This window comes from Candoia aspera, chromosome 1 (assembly GCF_035149785.1).
Source record: "Candoia aspera isolate rCanAsp1 chromosome 1, rCanAsp1.hap2, whole genome shotgun sequence".
In the NCBI taxonomy this organism is placed as follows: domain Eukaryota; kingdom Metazoa; phylum Chordata; class Lepidosauria; order Squamata; family Boidae; genus Candoia; species Candoia aspera.
In genome coordinates, this window is record NC_086153.1 from 95,705,909 (window position 1) to 95,723,161 (window position 17,253).

At 38.2% G+C, this 17,253-nt stretch overlaps 1 protein-coding gene across 1 annotated transcript; it reads left to right on the plus strand.

Annotated features, from left to right (window-relative positions):
* The first annotated feature begins 1,165 nt into the window (after nt 1-1,165).
* LOC134491576 (vesicular inhibitory amino acid transporter-like) lies at nt 1,166-16,594 on the plus strand. The gene is made up of 2 exons (XM_063295466.1): nt 1,166-1,450; nt 15,449-16,594. The coding sequence occupies exons 1-2, from the start codon at nt 1,166-1,168 to the stop codon at nt 16,592-16,594; spliced, it is 1,431 nt and encodes a 476-aa protein (XP_063151536.1).
* The last annotated feature ends 659 nt before the right edge of the window (nt 16,595-17,253 follow it).

The following is a 17,253-nucleotide window of genomic DNA, read 5'->3' on the forward strand; positions in this document are numbered from 1 at the left end:
ATGGCCATCAAATTATTTTTGAGTGTGTACCCAGATGTCTCTTTCTTTATTCTTTAGTGTCATCTACAAATAATGTGTGAATAAATTGAGAGCTATTATATAGCTTTTCATAAACACTATAGGATGAGCTATACACTGTATAGTTAGGATGGACAAGCCATAACTGCGTGATTACATGTGTCTTAACCCCAATTTTGTGCCCAGAAGCTCTGAAATTCAGTGGTTAATGGCAATTTTGTGCAGCACATTTTTTTCACTTCTGGGATATTTTAAGAGCTCCCCAAATCAATAATCATTTTTTTCCCCTCTTTTGACCTTTTACATCTTACAGCTATAGGCTTACCAAATCTATTTTGGGTCAATGGGTAAAAATGGGTAAAAACCCACCAAATAAAAAGATCCCCACATTTCATCCCTACTCTCTACATGAAATCATTGTCTCATCAGCTGTACCTGTATAGCCCTGAGAAACTAAGATATAATTTAACAAGATGTGTATAAATTTTGTCCATCCCTTATCTATCAGGGCAAAGTAGCACTTCAGAACCATGTTTAAATTTAAGTCAAATTCAAACTGGAAATTTTGTCAAGTTCAGATTTAAAAAAACCCGCAAAATTTCATTTTCTGAAGCTAGCTTTTAAGAAATGATTTGTTTTTACAAGTTTTTGTGTAAGGCGATTGAAATTTTGTGGTTGTTTTCTAAGTCAGGTTTAGTGAAAACCTGGTCTGTTAGGATTCAGCTGAACATATTTGTAATCTGTTTTGCCAGTATCTATCATTTTTTAGTCTGTATGGAGGAATAGCTGCTGGCACTGAATCCTTGCATAAATACCTAGCAGTATCTTCTGCCGGCCACTTGTAGCTGACTGACTGACAATTGACTGATTGACTCAATGACCATAACTGAGAGGAATTCAATTGGACAACTTAGTATTCAGCTTTCTCACCCTCCCAGATTCAGAGCAGCACACTGAGGACTGCTGCGAACAGTCTTCTAGTCCAGCATCTGGCACTGCCACTAATGAAGAATTCAGTAGAATCTTCTTTACCTCAGTACATCTTCCAGAAATTCTAATAAGACAACACCACTGCAAAATTAATTTCAGCAAGAATAATATAATTGCTACAGCCATCTGGTATACCAGCGTAGCTTAAATGAAGCAAATGTTTTCATCTCTTTCAAATCACTTTAAGAGCACGAAATCTCTCTTTTTGTACATGGCGAGGTGGAATGGTTGCCTTTATACGGATGAGGAAAATGTGAATTTTGTCAGACAGGATGGACTGAATAGGACTCAGGATGAAGAAGGTGAACAGCTAGCCCTTTCCTTGGAGCTTGGTTCACAGGCACAAGACCAAAACTATGGTTCCCAAGTGTGTACACAAAATGCTCAAAGTACACCAATTACTACTTGGGAGGCTGGTTGGAATGTGACTAATGCTATCCAGGTAACTTGGTGCTTAATAATTACCATCCATCACCTCTTCATCATTTTCTTAAACTGTTTTCATTTTGTTGTCTTTTGAAGATTTCCTCTTTCCATTCAAAGGATAACACAATGGGTAAAATAAAATAAAAACAAAGGAAATTGTTTGTTGCAGGGTTTGGTTTTTATAGACTTCTCTATTGATTTACATGTATTCTCTCTCTCTTTTTCCCCCCAAGACTTTACTCCTTTATTTTTCCTCCCCAATTTTTGAAAATTAGGTTATAAGTACCTTGGGATAAGGTACTTACCTCATCTTTGCTTTTGTTACTCTGCCATATATTTCATATCTAGTGATATTTCTGCCTAAACAATTATAATTATAATGAGCTAGAAGCAAACATAGTCATACATAGCCAAAACCCACTGAAATAATTTTGACTTAATCAAAATTGGCTTAATTTCAGTGGGTCTACTTAAGTATGACTTATATCCAGAGTCAACCCAATGAGGTTAATGATTTGCAAACTCCTTGATAGATGGAGGCTAAATTCCAATCAAAACTTTATTGATCTCTACTACAGCTACATGCATCAAATGTTGGTCCACACTATTTGGATTGCCTTAGTTAATGGGATTCAGACTGGTGTACAACCAATTATTTTTGCCTTGATTGGTTTCACTACAAAAGTTGTAGCAGCACTGAATTAAGAACAGCATCAAAAAGCAGAGAAAATGGAATAACTGCTTTTAATAAATGTATATACTTGCCTACCATATTAAATTATGTTAGAAACTGATTATGTATCTATAATATTGCCACAGCTAGATGTCTGAAAGAGGAAAAACTTTAGGTTTTGCACATAGCCGTGATTTGCCTCAATGAGGCCAGTGATTCAGACTGCATCACCATGGCAAAGTCTGGAAGTGACAACAATTTTCACCCAGGCCAAATAACCTTAAATTAGCCACTTTGCAAATGGGCTCCTGAACTTTCTTTGCTATCCAGCAAGTAAAGCAACTGCTCTATTAATGAGAAGCAGGAACCACTTCACTTCATAGTCCCCATCTCCAACAAGATGAAGCATTTGGCAGTACTTAAATGTGGTTAGATGCGCTATTTATAAGAGAGTTTAAACCTGGAAAAGTAAATATAAACATACTTTGGAGCTTCTTTGCACCTTTCTATTTCCTGCCCTTAAAGGCAAAGGCTAGCTTTCAAATTTAAGTTCAAATGAAGGTATTTCACTTAAGATGGAGGGGGGGGGGATTTTGTGTTTGTTTATTGCAATGTTATTTATACCACCCAGTTGAGAGATCCTATTTAGTTTAAAGAATGCCCATTTGTTGAAAGAAAAAAAAATGCTCTTGTTTGCAGAAATCTCTAACTATATTTTTAAAAACCTGCCTTATCAATTTTATATAGCATGCAGGAAGTTTTCCATCAACTTGCAACATCGTTTCAGTCTGTGTGGGAGATAGTGATAAACAAAAACCAGTTGGCACTTTCAAAAAAATAAGTACATAAAAAATGCCAGATGTTAAATACCTTGTTTTGTCTATCATCTTTGGAAAAATAGTATGCCAACATTCCAACAGATGTTAATTAAAATACAGTTTTAAATATGTGAGGTGTTTTAACTGTTTTGGTAATAAAATACTAATATGCCAGTAATAATCAATGGTATTAGTAAGTAGTAAATAGCATCAGTTAAAATAGGATTGTCAGAAGAACATATGCTGCAATTCTATCTACATTTGCTTGATGTATGTTTGTCATGATCCAGTAAAACTGTTGTGCAAGTAAATATACAATTAGGAATGATGAGAAATGTAAGGACATTTCAGAGAACTCACGTTTAGTGAGATTTTGTGATGCCTATCTGAAGTCTGAAATAAGTTAGTTCTAAATATTTTGTGCACAACAGCAAGGCAGATTTTTCAGATGACTTTTTAAGAATTTCTTTCCCCTTGATGCTTCCCCTTGAGCCCTAAAACCATGTAAGTTTACAACTGATTCCTAATATGCTTATATTATTGTGAAATCTTTGTTTTGTCACTCCCACTGTCCTTTTCTTATTTCATCCAAACATCTCATGATACTGTGTTGTATAACCTATATGAGTTTCTATTCTTCATTGTTTCCCCATTTCTATCTGAGATGCTCTACGTTCAGTCATCACAAGATCCATCTTAGGGAAAGGTATGACAGTGGAGATTCACGAATATAGGGTGCCTTCAGGTTTTATCATGCTACCAATAATTTCACTAGGAGGGCAATAGGCCTCAATTCTGTACTGAGTTTAGAAAACAATTTGTTTTCTCACTGGAAAAAAAGTCAATTCCAAATTAAGTCAATCACAATACACCCATCGCTAATCACAATGGTTTTAAATGGGAAGATCTTTCCATCTATTTTAGATTTGTGAGCCATGTTTGAGTAAGTCAGTACTAACTCAGAACTAATATATGCTATTCTTTGAAGATATTTTATTTGTTATTGTTGCCCATACCTTAAACTAAGAAATGATTATGCTACAGCTAAGGCCTCACAGAGTCTTAGAAACATAGTCCATCAAATTCAACCTCCTAATCTGTATAGGAATCCAAATTAAAGCATCTCCAACTGAACAGTTATCTCTAAATAGCTACCAGCTCTGCTTGAACACATCCAGCAAATGGAAGCCACCACTTCTCCAGGTAATATTTGTACTATCAAAATGCTATTTCTGTTTTTTCTGCCATAAAACTACTATCTTCTTCCTGTGATCTAAGACCATTATTTCATGTCCTTCACTCTGGAAACAACGGATGTTGGCTTTCTTCTGTAATACATCTGTTTAGATATTTGAAGAGTGCTTTCAGATCCTCCATCAGTTTTCTCTCTTCAAGGTTATACATGCTCTACTCCTTCAGTCTCTCTTTACAGGACTTAGGTTCTAGTCCACTTCTTTGAACTTCTTCCAGTTTCTCTGAATCCTTCTGAAAGGATGGTGCCCAAACCAGATGTACTATCTGACCAGTGCAATATAAAGCAGAACTTGTGACTGAAGGAGAATAGTACAGCTGTCTGTATATGGAATGTCTATTGATCTATGTGTTAACATCAGTTTGAGGTCTGTTGTCTTTTGCTGTAATAGAATTCAGCTTTCCCTTTGTTTTTATTTATGGAATCCCATTTTTCCTTTGAAAGCAATGAAAAAGATGGGATGATAAAAATAGAAAAACCTATATGAAATAATAATGAATTGGAACTTGGAGGGAAAAGGTCTTAGCAGACCTTAGAAGAATGATTAAAGCAATCAGGCTGCTCTTTACTGGTAGAAAGTGAGTGTTATAAATGAGAATGACACCATTGTTTTGCCCTACCCTGAGGAAAGGGCAACAATCTTTTGTATGGCAATAGAGAGCTAGCAGTTCCAAGTTCTGTTTGAAGTCATGCAAGATAGCTAGTATAAAACCATCAAACTGGGAAAATGCTATGCTCTGAGTTGTTTGAGAAATAAGAATGGGAAAGGCTCAATCACTTTGGGACCCATCAGGAATAAAAATGCATTCCAGTTATATTCTGTATTGAGTCTCGATCTTTATACCTACAAATCCCAACATTTCTTTAATGTTAATTGTTGCCTCCTGGTTGTGGACTAGCCTTTCTTTGAATTATTATTATTATTATTATTATTATTATTATTATTATTATTATTATTATTATTATTATTATTTCTGCTTCCAAATTTTGCTGATAAAAGCAAGGATTGTAGCACCAAAACTTTTTCCATGTTCTTGTGTCCTGTCCTGTCCTGTCCTATCTTTACCCCCCATCCCATATATATATATAATATTGAAATGTGTAACTCCCTGTATTTTTTAAAAGGAGTGTAATCTGGGAATGATATCCCTCTTTCATAGACACATCTAAAGTAGAACTCAAAATGTTCAAATGGAATTCACCAAATTACAACTGCAAGGTACAGTTTTATTTCAGAGAGAAGGATTTTTTCCTAGCAGATTTTGCATCTTTCACATCCGGGAAAGAGAATCACTTGGAAATAAGCAAAGTTCCCTATGTGAGAAATAAGAAAAAAAGCAGGCATTTAGTGCTATATCAGGCTTGCTTACTGTTTCTTCTAAAGGCCCTTTACATCAGTTTTACTAACCTGATGAACAGTTAAGGGTCTGTGAGTACTAAACAGGCCTGATTGTTTAGATTTTATTTTTTTAAAGTCAGCTGGGGCATTCTGTGCAAGGCACCCTGTTAATTGTTCCATGTAACTCATAACATAAATTTAAGGATTAGCTTCCTCACCCAATTCCCTTTTTATTCTTTCCAACTCAACAGAATGTTGGAAAGAAATTATGTGAAGGAGCTGTCAGCAGGATTATTCTCCAAAATTTGTCATGGTGGGGGAACCAGCAAAAGCAAAGCTCAGTTAAAAAATGGACTGGATCCAACCAGGGCTGCAGAGAAAATCACTGCAGGAAAAATAAAAATCCCCAATACATCCCTAGGGGACACACAATATGTGTAGAGGGAAGAGGGAATGGCTTTGAAGGACAGGAGGAAGAGCCATTACAAAGGCAATGGTCAGATAAGCGGGTCTTGAGCCCAGGGCCAAGAAAACAACATGAGAAAACGTCTCAGACAATCCCCTCCCTAGTTCACATGAAGATAAAGTGAGGGAGGGGGAGGAACATTCAGATTTGCAACATTCTGTTACTGTCATTGTTACAATAAAAGTAGTCCTGATCTATATCGCATTGGTTTCTTAATCTGGTCTACTCTGTATAGCTGGCAATGGCTTGTAATGCTGCAAACATCTCCATTCTAAGTCGCCCCTCCTGGTCATGTGATCCAGAACAGAGCACTTAACCCTGCATTTTCCAGTGCACTTATATACACACATAGATGCAACACAAGGGGAATGGCCTGTTGGAAATAGAATATGTAAAGGGCTGAGGACTTTGTCCAGAAAGAGAATTGGAACAAATTTGGTGTGGCAGGAAAAGAACAACTGAATTAAAAAATGGTCCAGATCTAGCCAGGGGCTTCACAGAAAAAGAAAATCCAGGAAAAAAAAAATTAACCCAATATATCCTTATGGGAGATACAGGTGGGTAACAGCTCATAATGCTGCCAGCTGTTCCATTCTTAAGGCCATGTCCTTCCTGGTGATGTGACCCAGTGGGGAGCTGCTATTAAGGGGATGGAAGAATTCCAGAAACATGCTTGATATGCTTTCCCTTAATTATCTAGTTTAGCATTAATAAAAATAGTAATGCTACCCAATGCTGAGAGCCAGTTTGGTGTAGTGGTTAAGGCATTAGGCTAGAGACCGTGAGTTCTAGGGCCACCTTAGGTACAAAGCCAGCTGGGTGACCTTCGGCCAGTCACTCTCTCTCAGCCCCAGGAAGGAGGCAATGGCAAACCACTTCTGAAAAACCTTGCCAAGAAAACTGCAGGGACTTGTCCAGGCAGTCTCTGAGAATTGCACATGATTGTATGGATTAAAAAAAAAAAGCAAGTCACATTCTAAACAGAGGAGCATTCTAAACTTTTGCTGCCCTGTAATGGCCGACTGGATTTTTGCAGCCCAGACCTAGTAGCCCTGAAAAGTATATTCTGGCTAACTTTATTGCTACGATTTGGAAAGCTGAGGAGTTTTTTTCTTTTAATATATATTTTTTAAATAGTACACAAAGTTTTTTTTTTCTTTCTTTGCAGCAGGAATTATGAAACAAAGGGGGGCCTTAAATATCTCAAATAGTCAAGTAGCTATCCTTTATGTAGTTATGCTTAGCAACGCTAAAAACATTACTGCAGTACATAATGGCAAGGTTTGTTTTTGATAGTTTGTAATATCTCTGAGTCCTTATGCTCATAGGAAGGAGAGATCCTTTTGTTGCATATTGATTCAGTGCCTAGGGAAAAAACCCATTAGAGCCAGAGTTAAAGGCATCTTATGTTGGCTAAAGCTTCACCAAACTGAAATGGATGTATCCCTTGATTAGTAATAATGTTGTACAAGGTCAAAAATGATGCCTACTGATCATTCATCCTTCCCTCCATCCTTCCCTTTGGTCTTTCAGTACCAGATGTGAGGATGGAGTACTGGGTCCTACAAAAATCCTGGTCCTGGTCCTGGTCCTGGTCCTGGTCCTGGTCCTGGTCCTGGTCCTGGTCCTATATTGCCATAACTTTTAGTGAACCCTTAGTGCAACATGTAAAGTTTCAACCCAGCAAACTGCATTATTAGTGCAATGACACACTACATCCTAATTTCTTACCCATGGCTTATTAAATAAACAGTTAGCTGGCTTCGCACAGCATACTAAGCTATACACAGTGGTTTACAAACCTCAGTGGCTAAGCCAAAATAAAATAGGCATATCTTCAGCTTCATGCTGTTTCTTTTGCTTTGGTTGAGCAGCTTTTATGTGAATACCAATTTTTTGGTTGGTAAGAACCATGAAGTGCAAATGCAGTTTTTGAACCAATCAATGATCTGACTGCTTTTTACTTTTGTCATAATTAATGTATTTCAGTAAATGCAAAACTAAATAGATATTTTTCTAAGCCTCCCATTTCTGTTGGTTCTTGCCTTTTATGTCAGCAGGTCTGAGGACTGCATTTCTTATATATGCTTGAGCAAGGGAATCAAAAACCTACCTTTTTCATGCTTTTTCAAGTCACCTTTCTATGGAAGACCTAATGATCAGGGCCCGCAAGCAATAGTGTACTTTTAAAATGGCGAGAGGAAAATCTCTACTATACACTTCTGAAATATCTGCTATCCAGTTACCTGAGATGGGTGCTGTAATTTTTAAAGCTTCTATTTCTTTCCACTTTATCTTTCATGTAAGTAAATTGCTTTAATAAACTGCCTTAAAAGAAAGAAAGAAAGAAAGAAAAAAACTAAAACAATGCTTTAAGGAAAACAAATAAAAAAGCCATAAACACTAGATCTCCATGATTGACAGCCCAAGGCTAAAACTTTACATAGCCAAAACTTTTTCTTTTCTTCAACAAAATCCATTTTTGCTGTTAGTGGATACCCGCCAGTAGTAAAAATGTAAAGCCAAAGAAGAGTGACTCCTAGTGTTTGGAAGGAGAGGTTCCAGGGAACATCTGATGACTTCAAGGCAGAAATCTATATACATAAGCTATCACTGCACATAAACGGTATTTACAGCAGTCCTTTCCCTCACTACGTATCTGTGGTTTAATCTATCATGCATCGCTAAGTGCATAAAGCTGAAAATGGCATGCATTTTCTTGGGGAAAAGAAAAGCATCATGCTTCCTTTCCTCAAATGAGCAAATAGAGCTATTCCAGAAAATCAAATACCCTAAACACTGATTACGCAGAGCCATGATGACAAATCACACCCTGCATCTCAGAGTTAGTGAGCTGTATGGAATCTTTTCCCTTGGGGATAAACGGAAAAACTAAAACTTTCTTCTACCACATATCTTGATATGTAAACCGTTGAAGAGGAAGAAGACTCACAATCTGATGTTATTTCTTGCTATGTGATACTTGGAGGAAATGATCTAGCTAAGACGGCTTCTTTCGTACTCCTTTCATTGCTGTGGAGAAAAATTAAGCAAATGCTGTCCTTGCTCAACTCACTGTCTAGGTTCAGGTAGTATACTCAGTCAGGTTGCTTAATTGTGGCTTGTTGAACCCATGGTTGCCTGGGTTTAAATTGCAGTAAGCCGTAATCAGAAATTGTAATGGCTGGGTTCACACAATGCACTAAACTAAGCCTGAGTAAATCATATGATGGCTGGGCAGGAAGGGTGAACCCTGTCATGCGTTCACTCAAATGAATAGGTCTTAAAGCATCATCATGCTGTCAGTTTTAACCTTGAATCCCGTTTTTACCTTTTACCAAAGATAAAATTAGCACATATGTGGATTTGATAGCTAGCTAGCTAAATATGCTACAAGTGGTATCTATCAGCAGAAATATGTGAAAAAAAATATGTCAATACTAGGGCCAAAAATTAAATTGTACATCACCATCAAACACTGATTTTTAAGATGGGAGAAGATGTCTTCTCTGTGTTTATCATGTTGGTTCTGTATGTGGAATCAATGTTTCATCAATATTGTACACTAAGCTGCTGGATTTTAAAGAACCAAAACACTGACAGTGCTAGCCCCGTTTAGACATTCAGCTGACATTCAACATGTGCCTGGATCAAGCTGGAAAGAAAACAGCCTGCACATGCTGGCCCTGCTCCTTTCTCCCATGAGCCCTATATGCATTCAGCTACAGTCTGAGGAGGGAGTATACTTGAGGTTTATTGAATTAAAGCACAGCTCTTCACACAACATGGAACCCTGTTTTATTATGGTTCTGGACTATTTGAAGATGAGTGCTCATATCAAAGCCAACTTCAGCACACGACCTTCACCTCCTCCTTCTCTTCTTTAGAACTTCACTACACAACTCCAATCTCTTAGAAGCATTCACCTAAATTCCTGAATAGAACTCAAGTGTTTGAGAAAAACATCCTTAAGGAAGACATCATGTCTTATGCTGGAGGCAGGACTGTGATGGGATAACATCCTGATACCTTATTCTTGTTTTGTTCTCTCCTTCCTCCTTCCATGTATTGCCTCCCTTTCTGTCCTTTGTCTATCCTACTAGTTTACATCCACTGTTCCTTTCCTCCAGGTGTTCAACCTGGATCCTATTTTTTGGAATGTCTAATGTTTAACCAAAAGGGACGCGGTGGCGCTGCGGGTTAAACCGCTGAGCTGCTGGGCTTGCTGATTGGAAGGTCGGCGGTTCGAATCCGCGTGACGGGGTGAGCTTCTGTTGCTAGTCCCAGCTCCTGCCAACCTAGCAGTTCAAAAACATGCAAATGTGAGTAGATTAATAGGTACTGCTTCGGCGGACAGGTAACAGTGTTCCGTTTAGTCATGCCAGCCACATGACCACGGAAGTGTCTACAGACAAACACTGGCTCTTTGGCTTTGAAACGGAGATGAGCACTGCCCTCTGGAGTCGGACACGACTGGACTTAATGTCAAGGGAAACCTTTACCGTTACTTTAATGTTTAACCAGATGCTAACCTGCCCAGATCAAGGCAGTTCACAGTTTCTGTAACCCATCCCAACCTGCAGATTCTGGATGGTGTACGACAGATAAAAGATACAGAATAAAAACAAGAATAGAATAGAAATCCCTAGATGGCCATCAGAAGCACTTAGTCCTGGTTCAAAGCACCGTGTAATAGTGTTGCTTTAACAGCTTTTTGAGATGCCAAAAAGGAAGGTCTGCTTGAATCTCTGGCGTGAAGGGGTTCCCAAGTACAGGAACTGCAACAGAGAAGGTTTGCCAGCAGATTCCTACCCGCTTTGCTTCACACAGAGGCTGATAGCAGACTAGCCTGGACCCATATCCTCATCACTTGCCAAAACAATAGTCCATTGGCTTGTCCTTAGGCATAGCTGCAGTTTCAACGCTACTTTCTGTCCTTCAGATTCAACTGAAGGAAGTATTCTTCTGTATTTCAGTTGTGAAAGATCATTTTTTTACACTTAGCTCCAGCAGGCATTGAATTAACATGCACAGGTGCTAGAGTTCAAAGCAATCAGATTGCAATTGCTCCCCAAGGCACCCCCTCTCCCATAGATAAAACAAGATTTGACAGTGATATTGTGTTTATTTAGAAAGTATGCCAGCAAAATGCTTGATGTTGTAGAGGAAGGAAACAAATAGAAAATTAACAGAATAGGCACAATATGGAGGTCTGTAGAAACATAGAGAAGCTTTTCTCACTATTAAAATAAACAAAGGAAAGGGGTCATTAACTTTCAACAGCATTTTCTAGTACAAATATCTGCTGAAAACAGAAATCCCATATAATCAAACAGATGCATCTTAGTTTTAAAGTTAAGATTTGTTAATAATGGAATAGCTGATTTGTGGATTTTGGACAAAAACTGAGTGTTAGGATTTTGGATTCCTAAAAAATGAATCCCTTTAAAATCTGGACAGTTATAATGCTACAAATGAGACTCCAGCTTTATGTGTATATAGAAACACAAAGAAAATAATTTTTCTATAAATATACTACACTAGTCTATTTGAAGAGACATTTATAACCCTTAGAATATTCTGTACTAATATTTTCCACTTAAAAGTGACCCTCTAGCCTATAAAGTTTCTTCTCTTTTTCCCCCATTCTTATTTTAATACATTTCTGGTCCAATTACCTGTTTAAGTAAGTAGCCACAAGAAGTTTGGATTACCAAAACGTATTGCTTCAGTATAATAGCTCCATAAAGCTGAGGAGGTTAATGAGGGTTAATTTTGTACTTTCTGTGTTTGTAAAAGCAGTGGTAAATGCATTGCTACTTAGAGTTTTTGTTCCCAGTATTTTACTTTACTGGTTTATTGATGAGAAATGTGCATAAATTTCTGGATGAGGTCCTACTTCATTAAATACATGTTAACAACTTGGGACAGATATATTTACAGCAAAGTAGAGAGAAAAAAATGTCAACACTAGAGCCAAAAATCTATTAAATTGTACATCACCATCAGACTCTGATTTTTAAGATGGTAGAAAATGTCTTTTGTGTGCTTATCATGTTAGTTCTGTATGGGGAATTAATGCTGCATCAATATTGTACACTAAGCCTGCTGGATTTTAAAGAACCAAGACACTGACAGTGTTCAGAGTGTTGTTCCCAGTATTTTACTTTATTAGTTTATTGATGCTGTCAAAATAGCAGGCTGACAACCACTCTACCTATCCTGCTACAAAGGTCCCCCAAGTTGCTTGGGTCTGACATGGTTAAAAGGGAAAGATATTTTAGAGAGCAGCAGCCAGAAGAGCTCCATTCTAGGACACTAGGTTCAGCACAAGACTGCTCTAACCAATAAAAGTGGGACAAATTTAAAGAAGCAAAAAAGTCTAGTTCATCTGCTGCAGTACAAATCAATCACGACTCCTCTTACTTCTCAATATCACAAAGCATTCTAACTTTATTAATTCATACCATGATCATGGAGAACAGATTCTTCCTCTTCCTTCATTCACATGCCTTCGTTTTCAGTTGGAGGTCCAGCAAAGTATTTTGAAAATTGTTGGGCAAAAGGTAGAGGTGGGGCAGAGAGATAATGTTCTAATTAAAGCAAACTATTCTATACTTCATCCATTCCTATGGGGGAAATAGAAAGAGTGTAAATCTAGCAGAAAAGAAAAAAGAAAAAGAAAAAGCAAGGGGGCAGCAGGTTCCACAAAGATTACAAACTGGTTGACACTGGTCATATCAGCATGGAGTTGTACCAGTTGCTAGAGCTGAATAGAGGACTATGCCTAACATGTGGTATTTTAATTTTAATCCCTATCAGTGAATCTCTTTTTTCCTTTTCTTTTTCTTTCCCTAACTGATTTTCATTTTCACTTTCAAAATTCTAGGAAGATATAGCAGAAGGGATGGGAAAGTGATAAACTGTCACATGACCAGGCTGAAGATCCATTATTTTCCATCCCTTTGCCTTAAATCTATTAATATTTGGGGTATTAACTACAACCCTGTGGTGCTAAAGAGTACCATCTGGAATTATCTGGGCCCTTAATGAAGCAGCTTCTCACTCCATATAACTGTTACGCATTTGCAAAAAACCTCAAGCCACTAATAAGTGAATTTGCCAGAAGATTTGAGCAAAATTGCCACAAAACACTGTACAGCTTTTCATTGAAACAGATGTGCCAATACAAAGGTAAGGAAGAAAACTGATGGGTTTCTGTAGATGTCAGCTGGAAGAAAAATGTCATGGAATGGATGCTAAATGATCATGAATTTACCCAATATACCTTGCTGATTGAACAGGATTAGAGTAGCAATAATAAGAAGAATCCCACTGGGAGATGTTACTATCCAGGGTGTGTTATCCATTCCAGATTGTGAGAGGATCTCTCTGATTATTCTTCATCCAAGAATGCTGGTGTAGCTCCTTAAATGCAAAAATATGCAGTCTTGTACTGTATCTGATAGGGAAGGAAAATGATAGAGAACAACATACTTGTTCCTTGAAGTAATTCCCTTGCAACTAAGACATTAATAAGACTACACAAAAAATAGTTTTCTTGTCTTTTTCTTTTTTCATTAGCTTTCCTAAGATATAAACACTGACACAATTGTCATTGATGTCTATGACATATTTTCAAGCTGATGTATATAAATAGGAAATCTCAGTGAGAACTATTCATTAGAACTGAATCTTTTTTTATGAAGTTATTGTTCAAGAGATGTCTGGCTTCTCTACTAATGTGAATTAAATGGTAGTAAGAATAGCATTCTCTGTGTCACACTATATGAAGCATCAGAGACTTTCATCTGGATGGCATCTACCCACGTGTGAATAATTTAGAGAAAGGTTGCTGGTATCTAGGTAGAAGGACTCTGTGCAAAGCATTCAAATGAAGTCTTCTGTAATGCACAGGAGTGTGATGAAACACCTCTCATAGAATCATTAAAGCAGCTGCATCATTTGCCCAGCTCTCATAGTTGGTTCAAGAGCTCTTTATCACTGTCTCTGTATACGTGTGCACACACAATCACTTTCCAGAGACAGTCTGGAATATCTTTTGAAGCAGGCCTATAAACCTCAAACCTAGAAAAAGACACAGCTGTTTTGATGACACCAAGAGGGGTTTTATGGATGCTCCCACACATTGCAAAGTACCTCCTTCAAATGCTTTATGTAGTCCCTGTGTTAGGTAGGCAGTATATTTATATAAAAAGTCTGTCTGTGGATCAGGCAATGCCTAGATAAAGAAACAATACTGCCTCTCAAAACTACAACTGACTTAATATCCATTTATTAGATAGAATCCTGAAAACAAAAATACAGCTTAGAGGTAGAGCTCCTTGTGTCACAGAGCCAATCCCTGATGTCTCTACTTTTAAAAAAAGTTGTGATAGCAAATAATAGAAAAATAAATCTTCTCCACATTCTGAAGAGCTTGTGCTAACATTTCATAGTATCATCAGCTATTGTGGAAGTGATAGAAAGCCTGTCCTCACTCTGGTTATTTTGGCATAACAGTGGTTGGGTGAGTTGGAAGATGCTTTAAAGCTCTCCTGGGGAAATGACCATAGTCTGTATTGCTGCCAAGAAAACTAAGTGGACATAATCACCAGGATTCAATCTTGACTCAAGGGAATCTTTACTTTTTGTAGACAGTCTATTCTATGCCATTCTCTAGGAATTTTAATTTTTATTGATTTTGCTAAACTGGCAGGATGGTGGAAGTAATAGAATACAAGCTAAAATCAGGATCTCCGTTGCAATGTAAGTTTTTTTTTAGTACATCAAACTAGGAGAAATTTTAAAACATCATCCCTCTGCTCGGTATTGAGAAGAAAAGGTATCTTGTTTATGGGACTAAGCCAAAAGGAAAAGGTTTTTGTTCCTTACCATAGACCTGTATGAAAGCAGAAATACAAGCACTGAAAACATTGGAAGGACTGAAAAAGAGAAAGGATTCATGACAAGCTCCTCATGTTTATTTATTAGCATAGCTGCTAAGTGTCATTTCCCTATTTGCATACAGCATGTGAAAACAACTAAAGCTCTTTGATTTTATCATTATTGAGCCACTATTGAACATTAATATGCACAATGATTAAATAGCTGCTTCAGAGCCTTTCAGAATTATGACTGTAATCACAACCAGCATTTAATATTTAATAAGAGCTTGTCTCTGCAGTTCACCTCTATGCAGCTTCCTAGCTTCTCTGGTTCTCTGTGCTCCTGCCAGCAGTTTGTGTGTGTGTGTGTGTGTGTGTGGTTTTTTCCCTTCGAACTTCATTCATCACAAATACATGCATTTGGGGGCAACAATTACTTAATGCAACAGGCTAATGTAAGAGCAGTCGTCCTGTGCAATTAGCCAAAGGTAACCATCATCAGCTGCAGGTTTGAATGGGCGATTTCTGGTCAACATTTTTCTTCAGGGTTTTTTGTCTTCTCTGTGTTTTGTCTCTAGGGGATTTTCGTTCTAGGCTTGCCATATGCTCTCCTCCACAGCGGATACAGTGGGCTGCTTCTTATTATCCTTGCTGCCGTCTTCTGCTGCTACACCAGCAAAATTCTTATCGCTTGCCTCTATGAGGAAAATGAAGATGGGCAGCTTGTGAGAGTGAGAGGCACATATGAAGACATCGCTAATGCTTGCTGCAGAAGGCTGTTTCCAAAACTTGGTGGCAGAGTGGTCAGCGTGACCCAGCTGATGGAACTGATCATGACATGCATTTTGTATTTGGTTGTTAGTGGGAACTTGCTATCACATAGCTTTCCAGCTCTACCGGTGACTGAGAAGACATGGTCCATAATTGCGTTTATAGGTCTGCTGCCCTGTGTGTTTATCAAAACCCTGAAAATTGTATCCAGACTCAGTCTCCTGTGCTCCTTGGCCCATTTTGTCATCATATTCGTAGTGATCACTTACTGTCTGACCCAGAGACACTGCTGGTCTTGGGCAAGGTTCAGCCTGTCAGTAGAATTTGAAAGCTTTCTAATTTCAGTTGGTGTGATCATTTTTAGCTACACATCACAAATTTTCCTTCCTACCCTTGAAGAAAGTATGCAGAATCCTAGAGAGTTTAGGTCTATGTTGAACTGGACACATTTCTTGGCTTGTATATTCAAGACAATCTTTGCAATGACAGCACTCCTAACATGGGGGGAAGAAACAAAGGAAGTTATTACTGACAACCTTCCTTCATCCTTACAAACTTCAGTGAACTTGTGTCTCTTGGCCAAGGCACTCTTGTCCTACCCATTGCCCTTTTTTACAATCACAGAAATCTTGCATGCTTACGTATCACCTAGGGACAAAGTCAATTATAAATCACCATGGTTTGCTGTATTTTTTAAAAGTGTCCTCCTCCTATTAACTCTGCTGATGGCCATGTGCATACCACACTTTGTCCTTCTTATGGGTCTAACTGGCAGTGTTACTGGCGCGGCTATGACCTTCCTCCTTCCTTCTTTTTTCCACTTAAAGCTGAAATGGGAAAAGCTGATGTTGTTTGAGAAATGTGCAGACATATCAGTGTTTACCTTGGGCATCTTCTGTACCCTAGCTGGGCTTGTATGCTCCATAAAAAGTCTGTTGAAAGCTTTTGGATAAAATGGGGAAAACAGAACAAAGTCCCTTAATATTTTGCTACCCTGAATATTAGAATTTAAATCAAAATAAAGAATTGCATGGGGTTGGATCTACAAGACATCAGACATGCTTTGTTGTTGTTTATTCGTTTAGTCGCTTCCGACTCTTCGTGACTTCATGGACCAGCCCACGCCAGAGCTTCCTGTCGGTCGTCAACACCCCCAGCTCCCCCAGGGACGAGTCCGTCACCTCTAGAATATCATCCATCCACCTTGCCCTTGGTAGGCCCCTCTTCCTTTTGCCCTCCACTCTCCCTAGCATCAGCATCTTCTCCAGGGTGTCCTGTCTTCTCATTATGTGGCCAAAGTATTTCAGTTTTGCCTTTAATATCATTCCCTCAAGTGAGCAGTCTGGCTTGATTTCCTGGAGGATGGACTGGTTTGATCTTCTTGCAGTCCAAGGCACTCTCAGAATTTTCCTCCAACACAGTCATGCTTTGGCCCCACTGAAATCAATGCAACATGATAGCGCTGGCTAAAAAGTTCCATTTATTTCAACAAATGAAGGCAAAGGGACTTAATCTTCGATTTGAGTTAAAGAGAGCTGTCCTTGGCTTTGGACTATCTTACTGAGAGTCACACGCAAAAAAAGGATGGGACCAAAACAAAAAATGGGTGGTA

Bases quoted from the DNA above. Each gene is read 5' to 3' on its own strand.
- LOC134491576 (XM_063295466.1), top strand. From the start codon at position 1,166: ATGTTTTCATCTCTTTCAAATCACTTTAAGAGCACGAAATCTCTCTTT. The intron at 1,451-15,448 runs GTAACTTGGTGC...TTTTGTCTCTAG, and splicing joins ATGTGACTAATGCTATCCAG to GGGATTTTCGTTCTAGGCTT.